Source organism: Mirounga angustirostris, unplaced genomic scaffold, assembly GCF_029215605.1.
Source record: "Mirounga angustirostris isolate CCGP_5_RB_7025 unplaced genomic scaffold, mMirAng1.0.hap1 SCAF_2, whole genome shotgun sequence".
In the NCBI taxonomy this organism is placed as follows: domain Eukaryota; kingdom Metazoa; phylum Chordata; class Mammalia; order Carnivora; family Phocidae; genus Mirounga; species Mirounga angustirostris.
This window is the reverse complement of record NW_026991710.1, coordinates 100,438,007-100,459,953: the sequence shown is the minus strand read 5'-3', so window position 1 is coordinate 100,459,953 and position 21,947 is coordinate 100,438,007. Positions and strand designations below refer to the sequence as shown.

At 42.9% G+C, this 21,947-nt stretch overlaps 2 protein-coding genes across 2 annotated transcripts; both read left to right on the top strand.

Annotated features, from left to right (window-relative positions):
• Positions 1-458: 458 nt before the first annotated feature.
• Positions 459-5,446, top strand: LOC135363002 (rho GTPase-activating protein 20-like). The gene is made up of 3 exons (XM_064583100.1): positions 459-1,066; positions 2,715-2,826; positions 4,103-5,446. The coding sequence occupies exons 1-3, from the start codon at positions 971-973 to the stop codon at positions 4,303-4,305; spliced, it is 411 nt and encodes a 136-aa protein (XP_064439170.1). The 5' UTR covers positions 459-970; the 3' UTR covers positions 4,306-5,446.
• Positions 5,447-14,467: 9,021 nt separating this feature from the next.
• Positions 14,468-21,915, top strand: LOC123842375 (rho GTPase-activating protein 20-like). Its single transcript, XM_064583092.1, has 6 exons — positions 14,468-14,564; positions 15,096-15,285; positions 16,928-17,039; positions 18,283-18,458; positions 19,846-20,007; positions 21,727-21,915. The coding sequence occupies exons 2-6, from the start codon at positions 15,190-15,192 to the stop codon at positions 21,838-21,840; spliced, it is 660 nt and encodes a 219-aa protein (XP_064439162.1). The 5' UTR covers positions 14,468-14,564; positions 15,096-15,189; the 3' UTR covers positions 21,841-21,915.
• Positions 21,916-21,947: the final 32 nt, after the last annotated feature.

The window sequence follows — 21,947 nt, the reverse complement described above, 5'->3', positions numbered from 1 at the left end:
ACCACAGGCTAAGCTCTGCTTTTATGCCTCTAAGTTTTAGCGGGAGAAAATCCAAGCACCTGCTCCTGCGTGTGCAAGTCAATGGAGAGTCAGAGCCGAGCTCCGTGTGGGTCCCAGTTTGGGTATCTGTAAAGGAAGTGGGGGCTGAACTGAATTTTTTACGTACATATTTTCTCTGGAATATTTCCAATACATATTTTCTATAATATATACACATATTTTTTTATCTCCCTAAGGACTTTCTAAGAAATATCCCAGGAAGTGTATTTTTATCTGACCTCTATGACAAATGGCTCGGTGTTATTGATCAAGGCAACAAAGAGGAGATGATAACTGCAGCTCGGAGGTAACGATGCAATAATTACTCTACTCTGGTCACATCTCCAAAATACACCCAACATACTATGAGGAAAACATTGGCTTACGTTTTCCAGCTTTGCCCACTATAATCATGACCAACGCCAAAGAGTTTCAAGTCTTCACACCCATGGGGCCCAGCTTCAGAATAGAGGCACGCTTTAGGGCTATTATTGTTCTTCTCCTGATCTTATTAATGTGGACTCCTTGGCCGTTTGACACCTTCTGGATCCTTGAAACTGGTAGACAAAATTCCCTGGTCCAAGACAGATCAAGAGCAACAACTGCCAGGGCTATGACCTTAAAAATCTGTCAGACATTTACCTAACCAGAGAAGTGTTTATCTGGCTCAGGAACTGAATTCAGGGCAACAATTTTGTCTACATTCATGCCTGGAACTCTGCTAGAGCGGGTTGTGTGCTAGATATACAAGGATGTATCCTGTTCCCTGTCTCTGTTTTTCCAACCTCCTAAGTGGAATCACTTGCCTAATTTAAAAGTGTGTTTTTCTGACCTTAGGCTTTTAGCCCAGCTGCCAAGAGCAAATGTTGTTCTCTTGCGATACCTTTTTGGAGTGCTATACAACATTGAGCAACATTCCTCATCCAATCAGATGAAACCTTATAATTTATCCGTTTGTATAGCCCCAAGCGTTCTTTACCCACCTGATTCCGGCAGCTTGGAATTGGAAGACAACTTGATAAGAAAGGTAATGAGAGCTCTCATTTTTGTCCCCCAGGGGGTAGAATCCCTACTTTGAACCAGACATGTGCAGTAGTAACTCTGACGGATGGAACTTTGTGAAGTGCACATTTTCGTTAGGCCCCTGTGGAGTGGCAGAGTTCTTTATGCTACTCTGGCGGGGTCTGGGAAGGGGTGTCGTTAAACGGGAAACTCGGAGCAGTCGAGTCACTTCTTCCCCCTCCAGGAGACTAAACGCTAGACTGACTAAACGAGAGAGAGAAGAGTCATGTGATACGATAGGAAAGAACCTGGGCTTTGGAGCTTCACCGGTCAAGGTTCAACTCTCAGCCTAATCCCTGAGGGACTCGTAACCTTGGGCAAAGCCATGGTTTCCTCACTACACAATGGCGACAACAGCCAGCTCCTCCGGTCATCACTGGCACATCCTGGGTGGCTTGGGCAATATGAGCCCCCATGGCTCCAAACACATTGGCCTTCCTCTGCCAATTGTGGCTCATCTAGAAAAGTACTCAGCTACTCTTTCACCTCTGCTACGTCATATGGAAACTAGCAAGAGATTCCAGAATATCCTAATAAGATGACAGGTCTTCCCCAAGCTCACCCAGAGAGAGCCAGCATGAGGCAAAGCAATGCGTGAGAAGGGACTGAAGTTAGACAGACAGATACGTTTTCTCTCCAGCTGTGTGGGTTTTCCCTCACAACCCCACCAAAATCCCTGCTTCCCAACTTTATGATACTTCTTCATTTAAGAAATGGTTTTCTTAAGTTTTTGTTCATACTTTATAAAGTTTCATAAGATGGTATACATCAGTTACAGCTCAATAAAACTGGAAACAAAATTTAAAAGCAAAAAATAAGTAAACTTTAATAAGGTAGGCTACTTTGAAAATTATCCTTGTTTTATTTATTTTTTGATATGTATTTATTTGAGAGAGGGAAAGAGAGAGTGTGAGCGGGGCAGGGGCAGAAGAAGAGGGAGAGGGAGAGGGAGAAGCCCAAGCCCATTCCCCGCTGAGCACGGAGCCCAAAGTTGGCTCCATGTGGGGCTGGATCTCACCACCATGAGATCGTGATCTGCGCCGAAATCAAGAGTCAGACGCCCAACAGAGGGGCCCCGAATTTTATCCTAGGCTTAAAGACGTAACCACTGATCCCAAAATGTTAGCTCTTAAAATAGGCCACGCATTATAACTTTAGCCCACGGATGGGCAGTATTTTAAAATGTGTACCCAAAGTACACGGGAAAGTATCACTCTTTCTAAGTTATTACTGAGAGAACTCTGGTTTCTATGTGTTTCTGTTTTTTTTGTGTTTTTTTTAAACTTTTATTTATTTACTTGACTGAGAGAGACACAGCGAGAGAGGGAACACAAGCAGGGGGATTGGGAGAGGGAGAAGCAGGCTTCCCGCTGAGCAGGGAGCGCGATGTAGGGCTGATCCCAGCACCCTGGGATTATGACCTGAGCCGAACGCAGACGCTTAACCGACTGAGCCACCCAGGAGCCCCTGGTTTCTACATATTTTTATCAACTCTGAATTTTTCTGAGAAGTCCTTCCCATTTTTTCTTAGATCCAAGGTCTGTATACAAAATGTGATTTATAACTATGCCCTATGGAAAAGAGCACCCCAGTCTTGTCTTTTTGTGTTACAGATTTGTCTTGTACAATTTCTCATTGAAAATTGCCTCAGGATATTTGGAGAAGACATCACTTCCCTCTTGGACGAGAACTCAATGAGTCTTGGTAACAGCGAGAAGGCTGCAGGTACCGGGAGTAATTTAATTGGCTTTAGTGAGAAGCAGACAGCAAGGTTGCCAGGGGTCATGGGAGATGCTTAGACAGAGCTGTTCTGGAGCCCAGAGCATCGCCAGGGCAAGGATTTCCATGGGCTCCTTCTTCCGAAGGCTGGCTCACAGGTCAAGGGAGGTTCCACACTGTTGTGAGACCAAAGAAAGGATAAGATGAGGTGTCTGACTTCAAGAAGTTTCTAGTGTAGATCATAAGGGCATTAGGACTCATCATGGTATGCTACAGTGTTTGGGAATTTTTTCTAACAAAATTCTAAGTGGGTGCTATATATCTATATATATATACAACATCATACACATATATGTAGTTATATATATATATATATATAATATATAATTAGATACTTATTCTATATAAATATAACCATAGTATATATATTTATGTATATTAGATGTGCTCTGGTTGAAGCCAGAGCAAGGGGCCTTTCTTCCCCTCCCTCCTCTTTTGGCTCAGGGGCTCTTGAGGCACCACAGGATTCCAGTGCCCTTTGAAACAGGTTGAAAAGAACTGGCATCATTGAGAAAAAAGGACTTGACTTGATGTCAAAAAACCTCTCCAGAGTGTAAAGTCCTGTGCCCCCATTTACCAGCTATATTACCTTTGATCAGTTTTTCTAGCTCAGCATCAGTTTATTCATCTCTAAAATGTGGATAAAAATAATGTCTAAATCTTAGAATTGTGGTAAACACTAAATAAGATGATGGATGGAATCCAAAAAAAGCCATTAATAGGACTAGGAGAAGTGCCCCTGAGACTAGAGCTAGTACGATTTGAGCCTAGCTAATCACAGCAACCTGGCAGCAGTCCACCTTAGAAGGTAGACTTTCGATTCAGAACCTGGAGACACGTATCATCAATCCCTCCATATTTCTGACATTTCTTGGCTTTATGATGCTTACCACATTGCTTTGAGGAAATCTTTAGGAAAATACAAGTCATCAGGAATTAAGATGTGTCTGGGGCGCCTGGGTGGCTCAGTCATTAAGCGTCTGCCTTCAGCTCAGGTCATGATCCCGGGGTCCTGGGATCGAGCCCCGCATCGGGCTCCCTGCTCCGAGGGAAGCCTGCTTCTCCCTCTCCCCCTCCCTCTGCTTGTGTTCCCTCTCTCGCTGTCTCTCTCCCTCTGTCAAAATTTAAATAAAATCTGTAAAAAAAAAAAAAAAAAAGGACAAAGAAGGTTCAGCGTATTAAACAACAACTAGTACTACTAGTACTCTCTCTTCTTCCTTAGACTCCGGCCGTAAGACTGTGACAAGCCGTTCTCTCAGTGACAGAGCCTTTTGTCAGAGTTCCAGCACTTGTCAGCACAACCAGTGCACAGCCCCACCTTCCGCAAAGCCAGGACAGCTCTTTGGAGTTCCCCTCATGGATGTGTGTGATAAAGACAACTTGCCCTTCCCAATTCTGGTAGGTCATCTCCTTTTGGACTTCTAGAGCCCTCCTGAGGTGGGGAAACTCTGAGAGGCCACGTGTCCTCATCCAAATCTATCCCCAAATGGAGAAGTCATTAGACAGCCCCTGGCTTGGGCTGAGAAGCTCTGTTACTGTTATTTCAAGGAACAGAATCTGACTTAGGTCCAGCAGAGTCATGAGGCAAATACAACAGGAAAAGACATTCTTGTCCATTCCACTTGGGTCTTGTTTCCGCAAAGACCCACCGAGGCCTGTTCAGATCAGTCAAAATGACTCTGTGTATGTGAGTCTCTGAGAGTCCACCTCATCTTCACACTCTCCCTTCATTGCCTTCCTGCACTCACATGAGTCTCAAGTCTCCTTCAACGGAGTCTACTCAGTCTAACAACTGCAAACATCTGACACGAACATAGACTCATCCTCTGGCAAATAGGAATCTGTTAATCCTAACAGAATATGTCAAATGAAAGCCACAGAGTTTGGCCTGTGTTATCTCAAACTGCTGTAGTGAATTGTCAGTGTGGACCTTCACTGAGTATTCAGTGTCTCTGCAAGCACTGTACGGGATGTAGGGAACATTCTCCTAGCTATGAAGAAATGTATCATATTAGCTACTTTGTTACCTGCTAGCCACTACCGCAGGTCCTTGCATCACAGCAAATTTAGGGGCTAGCTAGGATTATCATCCTCCACACTTGCTAACCGAATCAGAAAAGCCTCAGTACAGGATGTATGTGCCCCAGCTCACACAATAGATAAGTAGCATAATAGACTTCAGATCCATTGGATTCCCTGAGTCCAGCCCTTATTAAGATTCTACACAGCAGAGAGAGGACATGAAGATAGAGCAAAAGACAATTTAAGACTCATGAGAAGGGAGGGTAATCAGAGAAGGACAAGAGAGTTTCTGAGCCTGACTTTAAAAGGGGGAAGGAAATAGAACAATTAGGAAAGGAGTATACAGTCACTTAAAGAGAAATAAACAAATGGGAAATGAGTATTCCCTAAATAGACTTCCATACTTGGGGAAGAGCATCTACGTAGGGGAATAATGAGAAAAGCATGGTAAAGTAGGAAACAGACGGTGATTCCGCAAAGGCCTTGAAGCAGAGAAGTTAGATTTAAGAGTGGAAACTCAATGGAAAGGAAAATCTGATTAAAAGAAGTGTTTAAAATGTTTCAGTGTATGACTGTAAAATGGATATTTCGGTAGAAAGTATATAGAGAGACACTGAAAAAAAAAAAAAAAAACAATCTAAATTGACTTTGGTCCTTCCCGCTCTAAAACAGTGTACCATTACATTCCCCTCCTCTTTCAAAATGGAGGCAAGCTTGTGCTCTGCGTTTGTGGATATGAGATGCCTTATACTTTTCTTTTCTTCCTACAGGCTATGCTTTCCTTTATTAATCAAAAAGGGCCCCTCACAGAAGGCATATTCAGAAACTCAGCCAATATAAAATCCTGCCATGTCCTAAAGGAGAAACTAAATTCTGGCGTCAAAGTGAACCCGTACAGCGAATCTGTTCATGTGGTCGCATCCGTCTTAAAGGTAGGGAAGGTTCTAGCATTATCCACACACGAGTAACTGAAGCTATGATTGGTGTCCTTCATCAAGACTGCTCAAGAACCATAATGGGCATAATAGATTAAGAACCTGACAAGCTGAAAAACGCTTGACAAAATCAAAATTTAAGGAAGCTACTTTAGGAGTTAAAAGCCCCATGTGTTAGAAATACTTTCTGTTTTCACTACACACCGCCCTCCCCACCTTCACTCCTGAAGACTCCATGCAAAATACTAATACTGAAATGACTACTAGTCATGATAATAAATTTCCAAATACGCACCGATACATACACACAGTTTACCCATGAAAACATCCTCACCACCCTCCTAATGAAGGCAAACTTTCCAAAAGAAAGAGAACAGGGAAAGAATTTAATCCATCCACCTTGGCACTTATGAACGGCTCTGAACAACCCTATGTTAACGTAGTAATGACTACAGTCGTAGAATCTCAGTCACATTTGGACTTCCCTTGTCCCCCGTTAATGTTCGAAGATGTGATCAATAGCAAGGTCCAGAAATGACTTAGGTAACCACTCCTACACTGGGGCCATAGTGATATCCAGTAGTAATATACATACAGGCATCAGGAGACAGGAGAAGAATGATGATACACTAGGTAGCAAGATGAGTGTTGCCCTCTGTAAGGTGCACACATGGAATCGATTTTCTAGCAAGAGTTAGGAGGTTCTTTCCTGATTCCGTGTTATAAGCACCGGCTAGGAAGAGGGTGAGCACTTGTGGGGAGAGTGCTTAGACATTTCTAAAGTTTTCTCTTCCTGAAGTTGACGGATCTTGGTGGAGAATCAGACTCTGCAACCTTGGCCTTGATAATATCATGGCAAACTAACTGGACAATTGGCCTAAACTAGAAATGAATCTATCCTCAGGACCACAGTGAGTCTGCCATTAGACTCTCGACTTTTAGACAGTTAAGAAAAGGAAGAATGAAGCAATTGTGGGAGTAGCTTTCTTCCAGGGAGCACACATACCCCGAGTGAGAAGACCTAGTTCTTTCCTAATATGTGTGCAAGAGCCCACCTGTTTGTGTTTTGATTGTTTCAGGCCTTTTCTTGCTAGAGTTAAGAGCTAGCACCTTGTCTAAAACAAGCAACATGGGTATGTGTATTTCTGTCCAGGAAGCTAATAGGATTTAGGATGGTCTATAGCCAGACCCAGTCAGTTTGTGGTACTTTGCAAAAAAAAAGGACACACACAAAATAAGTTCCAGATGATAGAAGGGAGCTTTATCTTCATTGCCACCACAGGCTAAGCTCTGCTTTTATGCCTCTAAGTTTTAGCGGGAGAAAATCCAAGCACCTGCTCCTGCGTGTGCAAGTCAATGGAGAGTCAGAGCCGAGCTCCGTGTGGGTCCCAGTTTGGGTATCTGTAAAGGAAGTGGGGGCTGAACTGAATTTTTTACGTACATATTTTCTCTGGAATATTTCCAATACATATTTTCTATAATATATACACATATTTTTTTATCTCCCTAAGGACTTTCTAAGAAATATCCCAGGAAGTGTATTTTTATCTGACCTCTATGACAAATGGCTCGGTGTTATTGATCAAGGCAACAAAGAGGAGATGATAACTGCAGCTCGGAGGTAACGATGCAATAATTACTCTACTCTGGTCACATCTCCAAAATACACCCAACATACTATGAGGAAAACATTGGCTTACGTTTTCCAGCTTTGCCCACTATAATCATGACCAACGCCAAAGAGTTTCAAGTCTTCACACCCATGGGGCCCAGCTTCAGAATAGAGGCACGCTTTAGGGCTATTATTGTTCTTCTCCTGATCTTATTAATGTGGACTCCTTGGCCGTTTGACACCTTCTGGATCCTTGAAACTGGTAGACAAAATTCCCTGGTCCAAGACAGATCAAGAGCAACAACTGCCAGGGCTATGACCTTAAAAATCTGTCAGACATTTACCTAACCAGAGAAGTGTTTATCTGGCTCAGGAACTGAATTCAGGGCAACAATTTTGTCTACATTCATGCCTGGAACTCTGCTAGAGCGGGTTGTGTGCTAGATATACAAGGATGTATCCTGTTCCCTGTCTCTGTTTTTCCAACCTCCTAAGTGGAATCACTTGCCTAATTTAAAAGTGTGTTTTTCTGACCTTAGGCTTTTAGCCCAGCTGCCAAGAGCAAATGTTGTTCTCTTGAGATACCTTTTTGGAGTGCTATACAACATTGAGCAACATTCCTCATCCAATCAGATGACAGCTTATAATTTATCCGTTTGTATAGCCCCAAGCGTTCTTTACCCACCTGATTCCGGCAGCTTGGAATTGGAAGACAACTTGATAAGAAAGGTAATGAGAGCTCTCATTTTTGTCCCCCAGGGGGTAGAATCCCTACTTTGAACCAGACATGTGCAGTAGTAACTCTGACGGATGGAACTTTGTGAAGTGCACATTTTCGTTAGGCCCCTGTGGAGTGGCAGAGTTCTTTATGCTACTCTGGCGGGGTCTGGGAAGGGGTGTCGTTAAACGGGAAACTCGGAGCAGTCGAGTCACTTCTTCCCCCCCCCAGGAGACTAAACGCTAGACTGACTAAACGAGAGAGAGAAGAGTCATGTGATACGATAGGAAAGAACCTGGGCTTTGGAGCTTCACCAGTCAAGGTTCAACTCTCAGCCTAATCCCTGAGGGACTCGTAACCTTGGGCAAAGCCATGGTTTCCTCACTACACAATGGCGACAACAGCCAGCTCCTCCGGTCATCACTGGCACATCCTGGGTGGCTTGGGCAATATGAGCCCCCATGGCTCCAAACACATTGGCCTTCCTCTGCCAATTGTGGCTCATCTAGAAAAGTACTCAGCTACTCTTTCACCTCTGCTACGTCATATGGAAACTAGCAAGAGATTCCAGAATATCCTAATAAGATGACAGGTCTTCCCCAAGCTCACCCAGAGAGAGCCAGCATGAGGCAAAGCAATGCGTGAGAAGGGACTGAAGTTAGACAGACAGATACGTTTTCTCTCCAGCTGTGTGGGTTTTCCTTCACAACCCCACCAAAATCCCTGCTTCCCAACTTTATGATACTTCTTCATTTAAGAAATGGTTTTCTTAAGTTTTGTTCATACTTTATAAAGTTTCATAAGATGGTATACATCAGTTACAGCTCAATAAAACTGGAAACAAAATTTAAAAGCAAAAAATAAGTAAACTTTAATAAGGTAGGCTACTTTGAAAATTATCCTTGTTTTATTTATTTTTTGATATGTATTTATTTGAGAGAGGGAAAGAGAGTGTGAGCGGGGCAGGGGCAGAAGAAGAGGGAGAGGGAGAGGGAGAAGCCCAAGCCCATTCCCCGCTGAGCACGGAGCCCAAAGTTGGCTCCATGTGGGGCTGGATCTCACCACCATGAGATCGTGATCTGCGCCGAAATCAAGAGTCAGACGCCCAACAGAGGGGCCCCGAAATTTATCCTAGGCTTAAAGACGTAACCACTGATCCCAAAATGTTAGCTCTTAAACTAGGCCACGCATTATAACTTTAGCCCACGGATGGGCAGTATTTTAAAATGTGTACCCAAAGTACACGGGAAAGTATCACTCTTTCTAAGTTATTTCTGAGAGAACTCTGGTTTCTATGTGTTTCTGTTTTTTTGTGTTTTTTTTAAACTTTTATTTATTTACGTGACTGAGAGAGACACAGCGAGAGAGGGAACACAAGCAGGGGGAGTGGGAGAGGGAGAAGCAGGCTTCCCGCTGAGCAGGGAGCGCGATGTAGGGCTGATCCCAGCACCCTGGGATTATGACCTGAGCCGAACGCAGACGCTTAACCGACTGAGCCACCCAGGAGCCCCTGGTTTCTACATATTTTTATCAACTCTGAATTTTTCTGAGAAGTCCTTCACATGTTTTCTTAGATCCAAGGTCTGTATACAAAATGTGATTTATAACTATGCCCTATGGAAAAGAGCACCCCAGTCTTGTCTTTTTGTGTTACAGATTTGTCTTGTACAATTTCTCATTGAAAATTGCCTCAGGATATTTGGAGAAGACATCACTTCCCTCTTGGGCGAGAACTCAATGAGTTTTGGTAACAGCGAGAAGGCTGCAGGTACCGGGAGTAATTTAATTGGCTTTAGTGAGAAGCAGACAGCCAGGCTGCCAGGGGTCATGGGAGATGCTTAGACAGAGCTATTCTGGAGCCCAGAGCATCGCCAGGGCAAGGATTTCCATGGGCTCCTTCTTCCGAAGGCTGGCTCACAGGTCAAGGGAGGTTCCACACTGTTGTGAGACCAAAGAAAGGATAAGATGAGGTCTCTGACTTCAAGAAGTTTCTAGTGTAGATCATAAGGGCATTAGGACTCATCATGGTATGCTACAGTGTTTGGGAATTTTTTCTAACAAAATTCTAAGTGGGTGCTATATATCTATATATATACATAACATCATACATATATATGTAGTTATATATATATATATAATATATAATTAGATACTTATACTATATAAATATAACCATAGTATATATATTTATGTATATTAGATGTGCTCTGGTTGAAGCCAGAGCAAGGGGCCTCTCTTCCCCTCCCTCCTCTTTTGGCTCAGGGGCTCTTGAGGCACCACAGGATTCCAGTGCCCTTTGAAACAGGTTGAAAAGAACTGGCATCATTGAGAAAAAAGGACTTGACTTGATGTCAAAAAACCTCTCCAGAGTGTAAAGTCCTGTGCCCCCATTTACCAGCTATATTACCTTTGATCAGTTTTTCTAGCACAGCATCAGTTTATTCATCTCTAAAATGTGGATAAAAATAATGTCTAAATCTTAGAATTGTGGTAAACACTAAATAAGATGATGGATGGAATCCAAAAAAAGCCATTAATAGGACTAGGAGAAGTGCCCCTGAGACTAGAGCTAGTACGATTTGAGCCTAGCTAATCACAGCAACCTGGCAGCAGTCCACCTTAGAAGGTAGACTTTCGATTCAGAACCTGGAGACACGTATCATCAATCCCTCCATATTTCTGACATTTCTTGGCTTTATGATGCTTACCACATTGCTTTGAGGAAATCTTTAGGAAAATACAAGTCATCAGGAATTAAGATGTGTCTGGGGCGCCTGGGTGGCTCAGTCATTAAGCGTCTGCCTTCAGCTCAGGTCATGATCCCGGGGTCCTGGGATCGAGCCCCGCATCGGGCTCCCTGCTCCGAGGGAAGCCTGCTTCTCCCTCTCCCCCTCCCCCTGCTTGTGTTCCCTCTCTCGCTGTCTCTCTCCCTCTGTCAAAATTTAAATAAAGTCTGTAAAAAAAAAAAAAAAAGGACAAAGAAGGTTCAGCGTATTCAACAACTACTACTACTAGTACTCTCTCTTCTTCCTTAGACTCCGGCCGTAAGACTGTGACAAGCCGTTCTCTCAGTGACAGGGCCTTTTGTCAGGGTTCCAGCACTTGTCAGCACAACCAGTGCACAGCCCCACCTTCCGCAAAGCCAGGACAGCTCTTTGGAGTTCCCCTCATGGATGTGTGTGATAAAGACAACTTGCCCTTCCCAATTCTGGTACGTCATCTCCTCTTGGACTTCTAGAGCCCTCCTGAGGAGGGGAAACTCTGAGAGGCCACGTGTCCTCATCCAAAGCTATCCCCAAATGGAGAAGTCATTAGACAGCCCCTGGCTTGGGCTGAGAAGCTCTGTTACTGTTATTTCAAGGAACAGAATCTGACTTAGGTCCAGCAGAGTCATGAGGCAAATACAACAGGAAAAGACATTCTTGTCCATTCCACTTGGGTCTTGTTTCCGCAAAGACCCACCGAGGCCTGTTCAGATCAGTCAAAATGACTCTGTGTATGTGAGTCTCTGAGAGTCCACCTCATCTTCACACTCTCCCTTCATTGCCTTCCTGAACTCACATGAGTCTCAAGTCTCCTTCAACGGAGTCTACTCAGTCTAACAACTGCAAACATCTGACACGAACATAGACTCATCCTCTGGCAAATAGGAATCTGTTAATCCTAACAGAATATGTCAAATGAAAGCCACAGAGTTTGGCCTGTGTTATCTCAAACTGCTGTAGTGAATTGTCAGTGTGGACCTTCACTGACTATTCGGTGTCTCTGCAAGCAGTGTACGGGATGTAGGGAACGTTCTCCTAGGTATGAAGAAATGTATCATATTAGGTACTTTGTTACCTGCTAGCTACAACCCCAGGTCCTTGCATCACAGCAAATTTAGGGGTTAGCTAGGATTATCATCCTCCACACCTGCTAACCGAATCAGAAAAGCCTCAGTACAGGATGTATGTGCCCCAGCTCACACAATAGATAAGTAGCATAATAGACTTCAGATCGGTTGGATTCCCTGAGTCCAGCCCTTATTAAGATTCTACACAGCAGAGAGAGGAAATGAAGATAGAGCAAAAGACAATTTAAGACTCATGGGAAGGGAGGGTAATCAGAGAAGGACAAGAGAGTTTCTGAGCCTGACTTTAAAAGAGGGAAGGAAATAGAACAAGTAGGAAAGGAGTATACAGTCACTTAAAGAGAAATAAACAAATGGGAAATGAGTATTCCCTAAATAGACTTCCATACTTGGGGAAGAGCATCTACGTAGGGGAATAATGAGTAAAGAATGGTAAAGTAGGAAACAGACGATGATTCCGCAAAGGCCTTGAAGCAGAGAAGTTAGATTTAAGAGTGGAAACTCAATGGAAAGGAAAATTTGATTAAAAGAAGTGTTTAAAATGTTTCAATGTATGACTGTAAAATGGATATTTCGGTAGAAAGTATATAGAGAGACACTGAAAAAAAAAAAAAAACAATCTAAATTGACTTTGGTCCTTCCCGCTCTAAAACAGTGTACCATTACATTCCCCTCCTCTTTCAAAATGGAGGCAAGCTTGTGCTCTGCGTTTGTGGATATGAGATGCCATATACTTTTCTTTTCTTCCTACAGGGTATGCTTTCCTTTATTAATCAAAAAGGGCCCCTCACAGAAGGCATATTCAGAAACTCAGCCAATATAAAATCCTGCCATGTCCTAAAGGAGAAACTAAATTCTGGCGTCAAAGTGAACCCGTACAGCCAATCTGTTCATGTGGTCGCATCCGTCTTAAAGGTAGGGAAGGTTCTAGCATTATCCACACACGAGTAACTGAAGCTATGATTGGTGTCCTTCATCAAGATTGGTCAAGAACCATAACGGGCATAATAGAATAAGAACCTGACAAGCTGAAAAACACTTGACAAAATCAAAATTTAAGGAAGCTACTTTAGGAGTTAAAAGCCCCATGTGTTAGAAATACTTTCTGTTTTCACTACACACCGCCCTCCCCACCTTCACTCCTGAAGACTCCATGCAAAATACTAATACTGAAATGACTACTAGTCATGATAATAAATTTCGAAATACGCACCGATACATATACACAGTTTACCCATGAAAACATCCTCACCACCCTCCTAATGAAGGCAAACTTTCCAAAAGAAAGAGAACAGGGAAAGAATTTAATCCATCCTCCTTGGCACTTATGAACAGCTCTGAACAACCCTATGTTAACGTAGTAATGACTACAGTCGTAGAATCTCAGTCACATTTGGTCTTCCCTTGTCCCCCGTTAATGTTCGAAGATGTGATCAATAGCAAGGTCCAGAAATGACTTAGGTAACCACTCCTACACTGGGGCCATAGTGATATCCAGTAGTAATATACATACAGGCATCAGGAGACAGGAGAAGAATGATGATACACTAGGTAGCAAGATGAGTGTTGCCCTCTGTAAGGTGCACACATGGAATCGATTTTCTAGCAAGAGTTAGGAGGTTCTTTCCTGATTCCATGTTATAAGCACCGACTAGGAAGAGGGTGAGCACTTGTGGGGAGAGTGCTTAGACATTTCTAAAGTTTTCTCTTCCTGAAGTTGACGGATCTTGGTGGAGAATCAGACTCTGCAACCTTGGCCTTGATAATATCATGGCAAACTAACTGGACAATTGGCCTAAACTAGAAATGAATCTATCCTCAGGACCACAGTGAGTCTGCCATTAGACTCTCGACTTTTAGACAGTTAAGAAAAGGAAGAATGAAGCAATTGTGAGAGTAGCTTTCTTCCAGGGAGCACACATACCCCGAGTGAGAAGACCTAGTTCTTTCCTAATATGTGTGCAAGAGCCCACCTGTTTGTGTTTTGATTGTTTCAGGCCTTTTCTTGCTAGAGTTAAGAGCTAGCACCTTGTCTAAAACAAGCAACATGGGTATGTGTATTTCTGTCCAGGAAGCTAATAGGATTTAGGATGGTCTATAGCCAGACCCTGTCAGTTTGTGGTACTTTGCAAAAAAAAAAGGACACACACAAAATAAGTTCCAGATGATAGAAGGGAGCTTTATCTTCATTGCCACCACAGGCTAAGCTCTGCTTTTATGCCTCTAAATTTTAGCGGGAGAAAATCCAAGCACCTGCTCCTGCATGTGCAAGTCAATAGAGAGTCAGAGCCGAGCTCCGTGTGAGTCCCAGTTTGGGTATCTGTAAAGGAAGTGGGGGCTGAAATGAATTTTTTAAGTACATATTTTCTCTGGAATATTTCCAATACATATTTTCTATAGTATATGCATATATATATATATATTTTATCTCCCTAAGGACTTTCTAAGAAATATCCAAGGAAGTATATTTTTATCTGACCTCTATGACAAATGGCTCGGTGTTATTGATCAAGGCAACAAAGAGGAGAAGATAACTGCAGCCCAGAGGTAATGATGCCATAATTACTCTACTCTGGTCACATCTCCAAAATACACCCAACATACTATGAGGAAAACATTGGCTTACGTTTTCCAGCTTTGCCCACTATAATCATGACCAACGCCAAAGAGTTTCAGTTCTTCACACCCATGGGGCCCAGCTTCAGAATAGAGGCAGGCTTTAGGGCTATTATTGTTCTTCTCCTGATCTTATTAATGTGGACTCCTTGGCCGTTTGACACCTTCTGGATCCATGAAACTGATAGAGAAAATTCCCTGGTTCAAGACACATGCAAGAGCATCAACTACCAAGGCTATGACCTTAAAAGTCTGTCAAACATTTATCTAAACAGAGAAGTGTTTATCTGGCTCAGGAACTGAATTCAGTGCAACAATTTTGTCTACATACATGCGTGGAACTCTGCTAGAGCGGGTTGTGTGCTAGATATACAAGGATGTATCCTGTTCCCTGTCTCTGTTTTTCCAACCTCCTAAGTGGAATCACTAGCCTAATTTAAAAGTGTGTTTTTCTGACCTTAGGCTTTTAGCCCAGCTGCCAAGAGCAAATGTTGTTCTCTTGCGATACCTTTTTGGAGTGCTATACAACATTGAGCAACATTCCTCATCCAATCAGATGACAGCTTATAATTTATCCGTTTGTATAGCCCCATGCGTTCTTTACCCACCTGATTCCGGCAGCTTGGAATTGGAAGACAACTTGATAAAAAAGGTAATGAGAGTTCTCATTTTTGTCCCCCAGGGGGTAGAATCCCTACTTTGAACCAGACATGTGCAGTAGTAACTCTGACAGAAGGAACTTTGTGAAGTGCACATTTTCATTAGGCCCCTGTGGAGTGGCAGAGTTCTTTATCCTACTCTGGTGGGGTCTGGGAAGGGGTGTCGTTAAACGGGAAACTCGGAGCAGTCGAGTCACTTTTTCCCCCTCCAGGAGACTAAACACTAGACTGACTAAACGAGAGAGAGAAGAGTCATGTGATACGATAGAAAAGAACCTGGGCTTTGGAGCTTTACCAGTCAAGGTTCAACTCTCAGCCTAATCACTGAGGGACTCGTAACCTTGGCCAAAGCCATGGTTTCCTCACTACACAACGGCGACAACAGCCAGCTCCTCCGGTCATCACTGGCACATCCTGGGTGGCTTGGGCAATATGAGCCCCCATGGCTCCAAACACATTGGCCTTCCTCTGCCAATTGTGGCTCATCTAGAAAAGTACTCGACCTCTATTTCACCTCTGCTATGTCATATGGAAACTAGCAAGAGATTCCAGATTATCCTAATAAGATGACAGGTCTTCCCCAAGCTCACCCAGAGAGAGCCAGCATGAGGCAAAGCAATGCGTGAGAAGGGACTGAAGTTAGACAGACAGATACGTTTTCTCTCCAGCTGTGTGGGTTTTCCTTCACAACCCCACCAAAATCCCTGCTTCCCAACTTTATGATACTTCTTCATTTAACAAATGGTTTTCTTAAGTTTTTGTTCATACTTTATAAAGTTTCATAAGATGGTATACATCAGTTACAGCTCAGTAAAACTGAAAACAAAATTTAAAAGCAAAAAATAAGTAAACTTTAATAAGGTAGGCTACTTTGAAAATTATCCTTGTTTTATTTATTTTTTGATATGTATTTATTTGAGAGAGGGAAAGAGAGAGTGTGAGAGGGGCAGGGTCAGAAGAAGAGGGAGAGGGAGAAGCCCAAGCACATTCCCCGCTGAGCACGGAGCCCAAAGTTGGCTCCATGTGGGGCTGCATCTCACCACCATGAGATCGTGATCTGCGCCGAAATCAAGAGTCAGACGCCCAACTGAGGGGCCCTGAAATTTATCCTAGGCTTAAAGACGTAACCACTGATCCCCAAATGTTAGCTCTTAAACTAGGCCACGCATTATTACTTTAGCCCACGGATGGGCAGTATTTTAAAATGTGTACCCAAAGTACACGGGAAAGTATCACTCTTTCTAAGTTATTTCTGAAAGAACTCTGGTTTCTATGTGTTTCTGTTTTTTTGTGTTTTTTTTTAAACTTTTATTTATTTACTTGACTGAGAGAGACACAGCGAGAGAGGGAACACAAGCAGGGGGAGTGGGAGAGTGAGAAGCAGGCTTCCCGCTGAACAGGGAGCCCGATGTAGGGCTGATCCCAGCACCCTGGGATTATGACCTGAGCCGAACGCAGACGCTTAACCGACTGAGCCACCCAGGCGCCCCTGGTTTCTACATATTTTTATCAACTCTGAATTTTTCTGAGAAGTCCTTCCCATTTTTTCTTAGATCCAAGGTCTGTATACAAAATGTGATTTATAACTATGCCCTATGGAAAAGAGCACCCCAGTCTTGTCTTTTTGTGTTACAGATTTGTCTTGTACAATTTCTCATTGAAAATTGCCTCAGGATATTTGGAGAAGACATCACTTCCCTCTTGGGCGAGAACTCAATGAGTCGTGGTAACAGCGAGAAGGCTGCAGGTACCGGGAGTAATTTAATTGGCTTTAGTGAGAAGCAGACAGCAAGGTTGCCAGGGGTCATGGGAGATGCTTAGACAGAGCTGTTCTGGAGCCCAGAGCATCGCCAGGGCAAGGATTTCCATGGGCTCCTTCTTCCGAAGGCTGGCTCCCAGGTCAAGGGAGGTTCCACACTGTTGTGAGACCAAAGAAAGGATAAGATGAGGTCTCTGACTTCAAGAAGTTTCTAGTGTAGATCATAAGGGCATTAGGACTCATCATGGTATGCTACAGTATTTGGGAATTTTTTCTAACAAAATTCTAAATGGGTATATCATCATATATATATATATATAGTTATATATATATAATTAGATACTTATACTATATAAATATATAATCTATATATATATATATTTATGTATATAAGATGTGCTCTGGTTGAAGCGAGAGCAAGGGGCCTTTCTTCCCCTCCCTCCTCTTTTGGCTCAGGGGCTCTTGAGGCACCACAGGATTCCAGTGCCCTTTGAAACAGGTTGAAAAGAACTGGCATCATTGAGAAAAAGCACTTGACTTGATGTCAAAAAACCTGTCCAGAGTGTAAATTCCTGTGCCCCATTTACCAGCTATATTATCTTTCGCCAGTTATTCCAGCTCAGCATCAGTTTATACATCTCTAAAATGTGGATAAAAATAATGTCTAAATCTTAGAATTGTGGTAAACACTAAATATGATGATGGATGGAATCCAAAAAAAGCCATTAATAGGACTAGGAGAAGTGCCCCTGAGACTAGAGCTAGTATGATTTGAGCCTAGCTAATCACAGCTACCTGGCAGCAGTCCACCTTAGAAGGTAGACTTTTGATTCAGAACCTGGAGACATGTATCATCAATCCCTCCATATTTCTGACATTTCTTGGTTTTATGATGCTTACCACATTGCTTTGAGGAAATCTTTAGGAAAATACAAGTCATCAGGAATTAAGATGAGTCTGGGGCGCCTGGGTGGCTCAGTCATTAAGCTTCTGCCTTCAGCTCAGTTCATGATCCCGGGGTCCTGGGATTGAGCCCCACATCGGGCTCCCTGCTCCGAGGGAAGCCTGCTTCTCCCTCTGCCCCTCCCCCTGTTTGTGTTCCCTCTCTCGCTGTCTCTCTCTCTCTGTCAAAATATAAATAAAATCTGTAAAAAAAAAAAAAAAAAGGAAAATGAAGGCTCAGCGTATTAAAGAACAACTACTACTACTAGTACTCTCTCTTCTTCCTTAGACTCCAGCTTGAAGACTTTCACAAGCCGTTCTTTCAGAGCCAGGGCCTTTTGTCGGGGTTGCAGCACTTGCAGGCACAACCAGTGCACAGCCTCACCTTCCGCAAAGCCAGTACAGCTCTTTGGAGTTTCGCTCATGGATATGTGTTATAAAGACAGACTTCCCTTCCCAATTCTGGTAGGTCATCTCCTTTGGTCTTCTATAGCCCTCCTGAGGAGGGGACACTCTGAGAGGCCACGTGTCTTCATCCAAATCTATCCCGAAATGGAGAAGTCATTAGACAGCCCCTGGCTTTGGCTGAGAAGCTCTGTTACTGTTATTTCAAGGAACAGAATCTGACTTAGGTCCAGCAGAGTCATGAGGCAAATACAACAGGAAAAGACATTCTTGTCCATTCCACCTGGGTCTTGTTTCCACAAAGACCCACCGAGGCTTATTCAGATCAGTCAAAATGGACTCTGTGTATGTGAGTCTCTGAGAGTCCACCTCATCTTCACACTCTCCCTTCATTGCCTTCCTGCACTCACATGAGTCTCAAGTCTCCTTCAGCGGAGTCTACTCAGTCTAACAACTGCAAACATCTGACACGAGCATAGACTCATCCTCTGGCAAATAGGAAACTATTAATCCTAACAGAATATGTCAAATGAAAGCCTCAGAGTTTGGCCTGTGTTATCTCAAACTGCTCTAGTGAATTGTCAGTGTGGACATTCACTGAGTATTCGGTGTCTCTGCAAGCACTGTACGGGATATAGGGAACGTTCTGCTAGCTATGAAGAAATGTATCATTCTAGCTAGCATGTAACCTGCTAGCTACTACCCCAGGTCCTTGCATCACAGGAAATTTAGGGGCTAGCTAGGATTATCATCCTCCGCACTGCCTAAATGAATCAGAAATGCCTCAGTACCGGATGTATGTGCCCCAGCTCACACAATAGATAAGTAGCATAATAGACTTCAGATCCGTTGGATTCCCTGAGTCCAGCCCTTATTAAGTTTCTACACAGCAGGGAAAGGACATGAAGATACAGCAAAAGACAATGAAAGACTCATGAGAAGGGAGGGTAATCAGAGAAGGAGAAGAGAGTTTCTGAGCCTGACTTTAAAAGAGGGAAGGAAATAGAACAAGTAGGAATGGAGTATACAGTCACTTAAAGAGAAATAAACAAATGGGAAATGAGTATTCCCTAAATAGACTTCCATACTTGGGGAAGAGCATCTATGTAGGGAATAATGAGAAAGAAATCCTAAAGTAGGAAACAGATGGTGATTCCCCAAAGGCCTTAAAGCGGAGAAGTTTGAATTAAAAGTGGAAACTCAGTGGACAGGAAAATCTGATTAAAAGAAGTTTTTAAACTGTTTCAGTGTATGATTGTAAAATGGATATTTGGGTCAAAACTATATAAAAAGACACTGAAAAAAAAAACCAATCTTAATTGACTTTACTCCTCCCCACTCTAAAACAGTGTACCTTTACATTCCCGTGTTCTTTCAAAATGCAGGCAAGCTTGTGCTCTGCGTTTGTGGATATGAGATGCCATATACTTTTCTTTTCCTCCTACAGGATATGCTTTCCTTTATTAATCAAAAAGGGCCCCTCACAGAAGGCATATTCAGCAAATCAGCCAATATAAAATCCTGCATGGTCCTAAAGGAGAAACTAAATTCTGGGGTCAAAGTGAACCCATACAGCGAATCTGTTCATGTGGTCGCATCCGTCTTAAAGGTAGGGAAGGTTCTAGCATTATCCACACACGAGTAACTGAAGCTATGATTGGTGTCCTTCATCAAGACTGCTCAAGAACCATAAAGGGCATAATAGATTAAGAACCTGACGAGCTAAAAAACCCTTGAGAAAATCAAAATTTAAGGAAGCTACTTTAGGAGTTAAAAGCCCCATGTGTTAGAAATACTTTGTTTTCACTACACACCGCCCTCCCCACTTTCACTCCTGAAGACTACATGCAAAATACTAATACTGAAATGACTACTAGTCATGATAATAAATTTCAAAATACGCACCGATACATACACACTGTTTACCCATGCAAACATCCTCACTACCCTCCTAATGAAGGCAATCTTTCCAAAAGAAAGAGAACAGGGAAAGAATTTAATCCATCCACCTTGGCACTTATGTACAGCTCTGAACAACCCTATGTTAACGTAGTAATGACTACAGTCATAGAATCTCAGTCACATTTGGTCTTCCCTTCTCCCCCGTTAATGTTCGAAGATGTGATCAATAGCAAGGTCCAGAAATGACTTAGGTAACCACTCCTACACTGCGGTCATAGTGATATCCAGTAGTAATATACATATAGGCATCAGGAGACAGGAGAGGAATGATGATACACTAGGTAGCAAGATGAGTGTTACCCTCTGTAAGGTGCACACATGGAATCCATTTTCTAGCAAGAGTTAGGAGGTTCTTTCCTGATTCCGTGTTATAAGCACCGACTAGGAAGAGGGTAAGCACTTGTGGGGAGAGTGCTTAGACATTTCTAAAGTTTTCTCTTCCTGAAGTTGACGGATCTTGGTGGAGAATCAGACTCTGCAACCTTGGCCTTGATAATATCATGGCAAACTAACTGGACAATTGGCCTAAACTAGAAATGAATCTATCCTCAGGACCACAGTGAGTCTGCCATTAGAATCTCGACTTTTAGACAGTTAAGAAAAGGAAGAATGAAGCAATTGTGAGAGTAGCTTTCTTCCAGGGAGCACGCATACCCCGAGTGAGAGGACCTAGTTCTTTCCTAATATGTGTGCAAGAGCCCACCTGTTTGTGTTTTGATTGTTTCAGGCCTTTTCTTGCTAGAATTAAGAGCTAGCACTGTGCCTAAAACAAGCAACATGGGTATGTGTATTTCTGTCCAAGAAGCTAATAGGATTTAGGATGGTCTATAGCCAGATCCTGTCAGTTTGTGGTACTTTGCAAAAAAAGCACACATACAAAATAAGTTCCAGATAATACAAGGGAGCTTTATCTTCATTTCTACCACAGGCTAAGCTCTGCTTTTATGCCTCTAAGTTTTAGCGGGAGAAAATCCAAGCACCTGCTCCTGCGTGTGCAAGTAAATGGAGAGTCAGATCCAAGCTCCGTATGGGTCGCAGTTTGGGTATCTGTAAAGGAAGTGGTGGCTGAACTGAATTTTTTTTTTTTTTTAAAGATTTTATTTATTTGACAGAGAGACACAGCGAGAGAGGGAACACAAGCAGGGGGAGTGGGAGAGGGAGAAGCAGGCTTCCCGCCGAGCAGGGAGCCCGATGTGGGACTCGATCCCAGGACCCTGGGATCATGACCTGAGCCGAAGGCAGACGCTTAACGACTGAGCCACCCAGGCGCCCCTGAACTGAATTTTTTAACTACATATTTTCTCTAGAATATTTCCAATACATATTTTCTATAATATATACACATATTTTTTTTTATCTCCCTAAGGACTTTCTGAGAAATATCCAAGGAAGTATATTTTTATCTGATCTCTATGACAAATGGCTCGGTGTTATTGATCAAGGCAACAAAGAGGAGATGATAACTGCAGCCCGGAGGTAACGATGCATAATTACTCTACTCTGGTCATATCTCCAAAATACACCCAACATACTATGAGGAGAACATTGGCTTACATTTTGCAGCTTTGCCCACTAAAATCATGACCA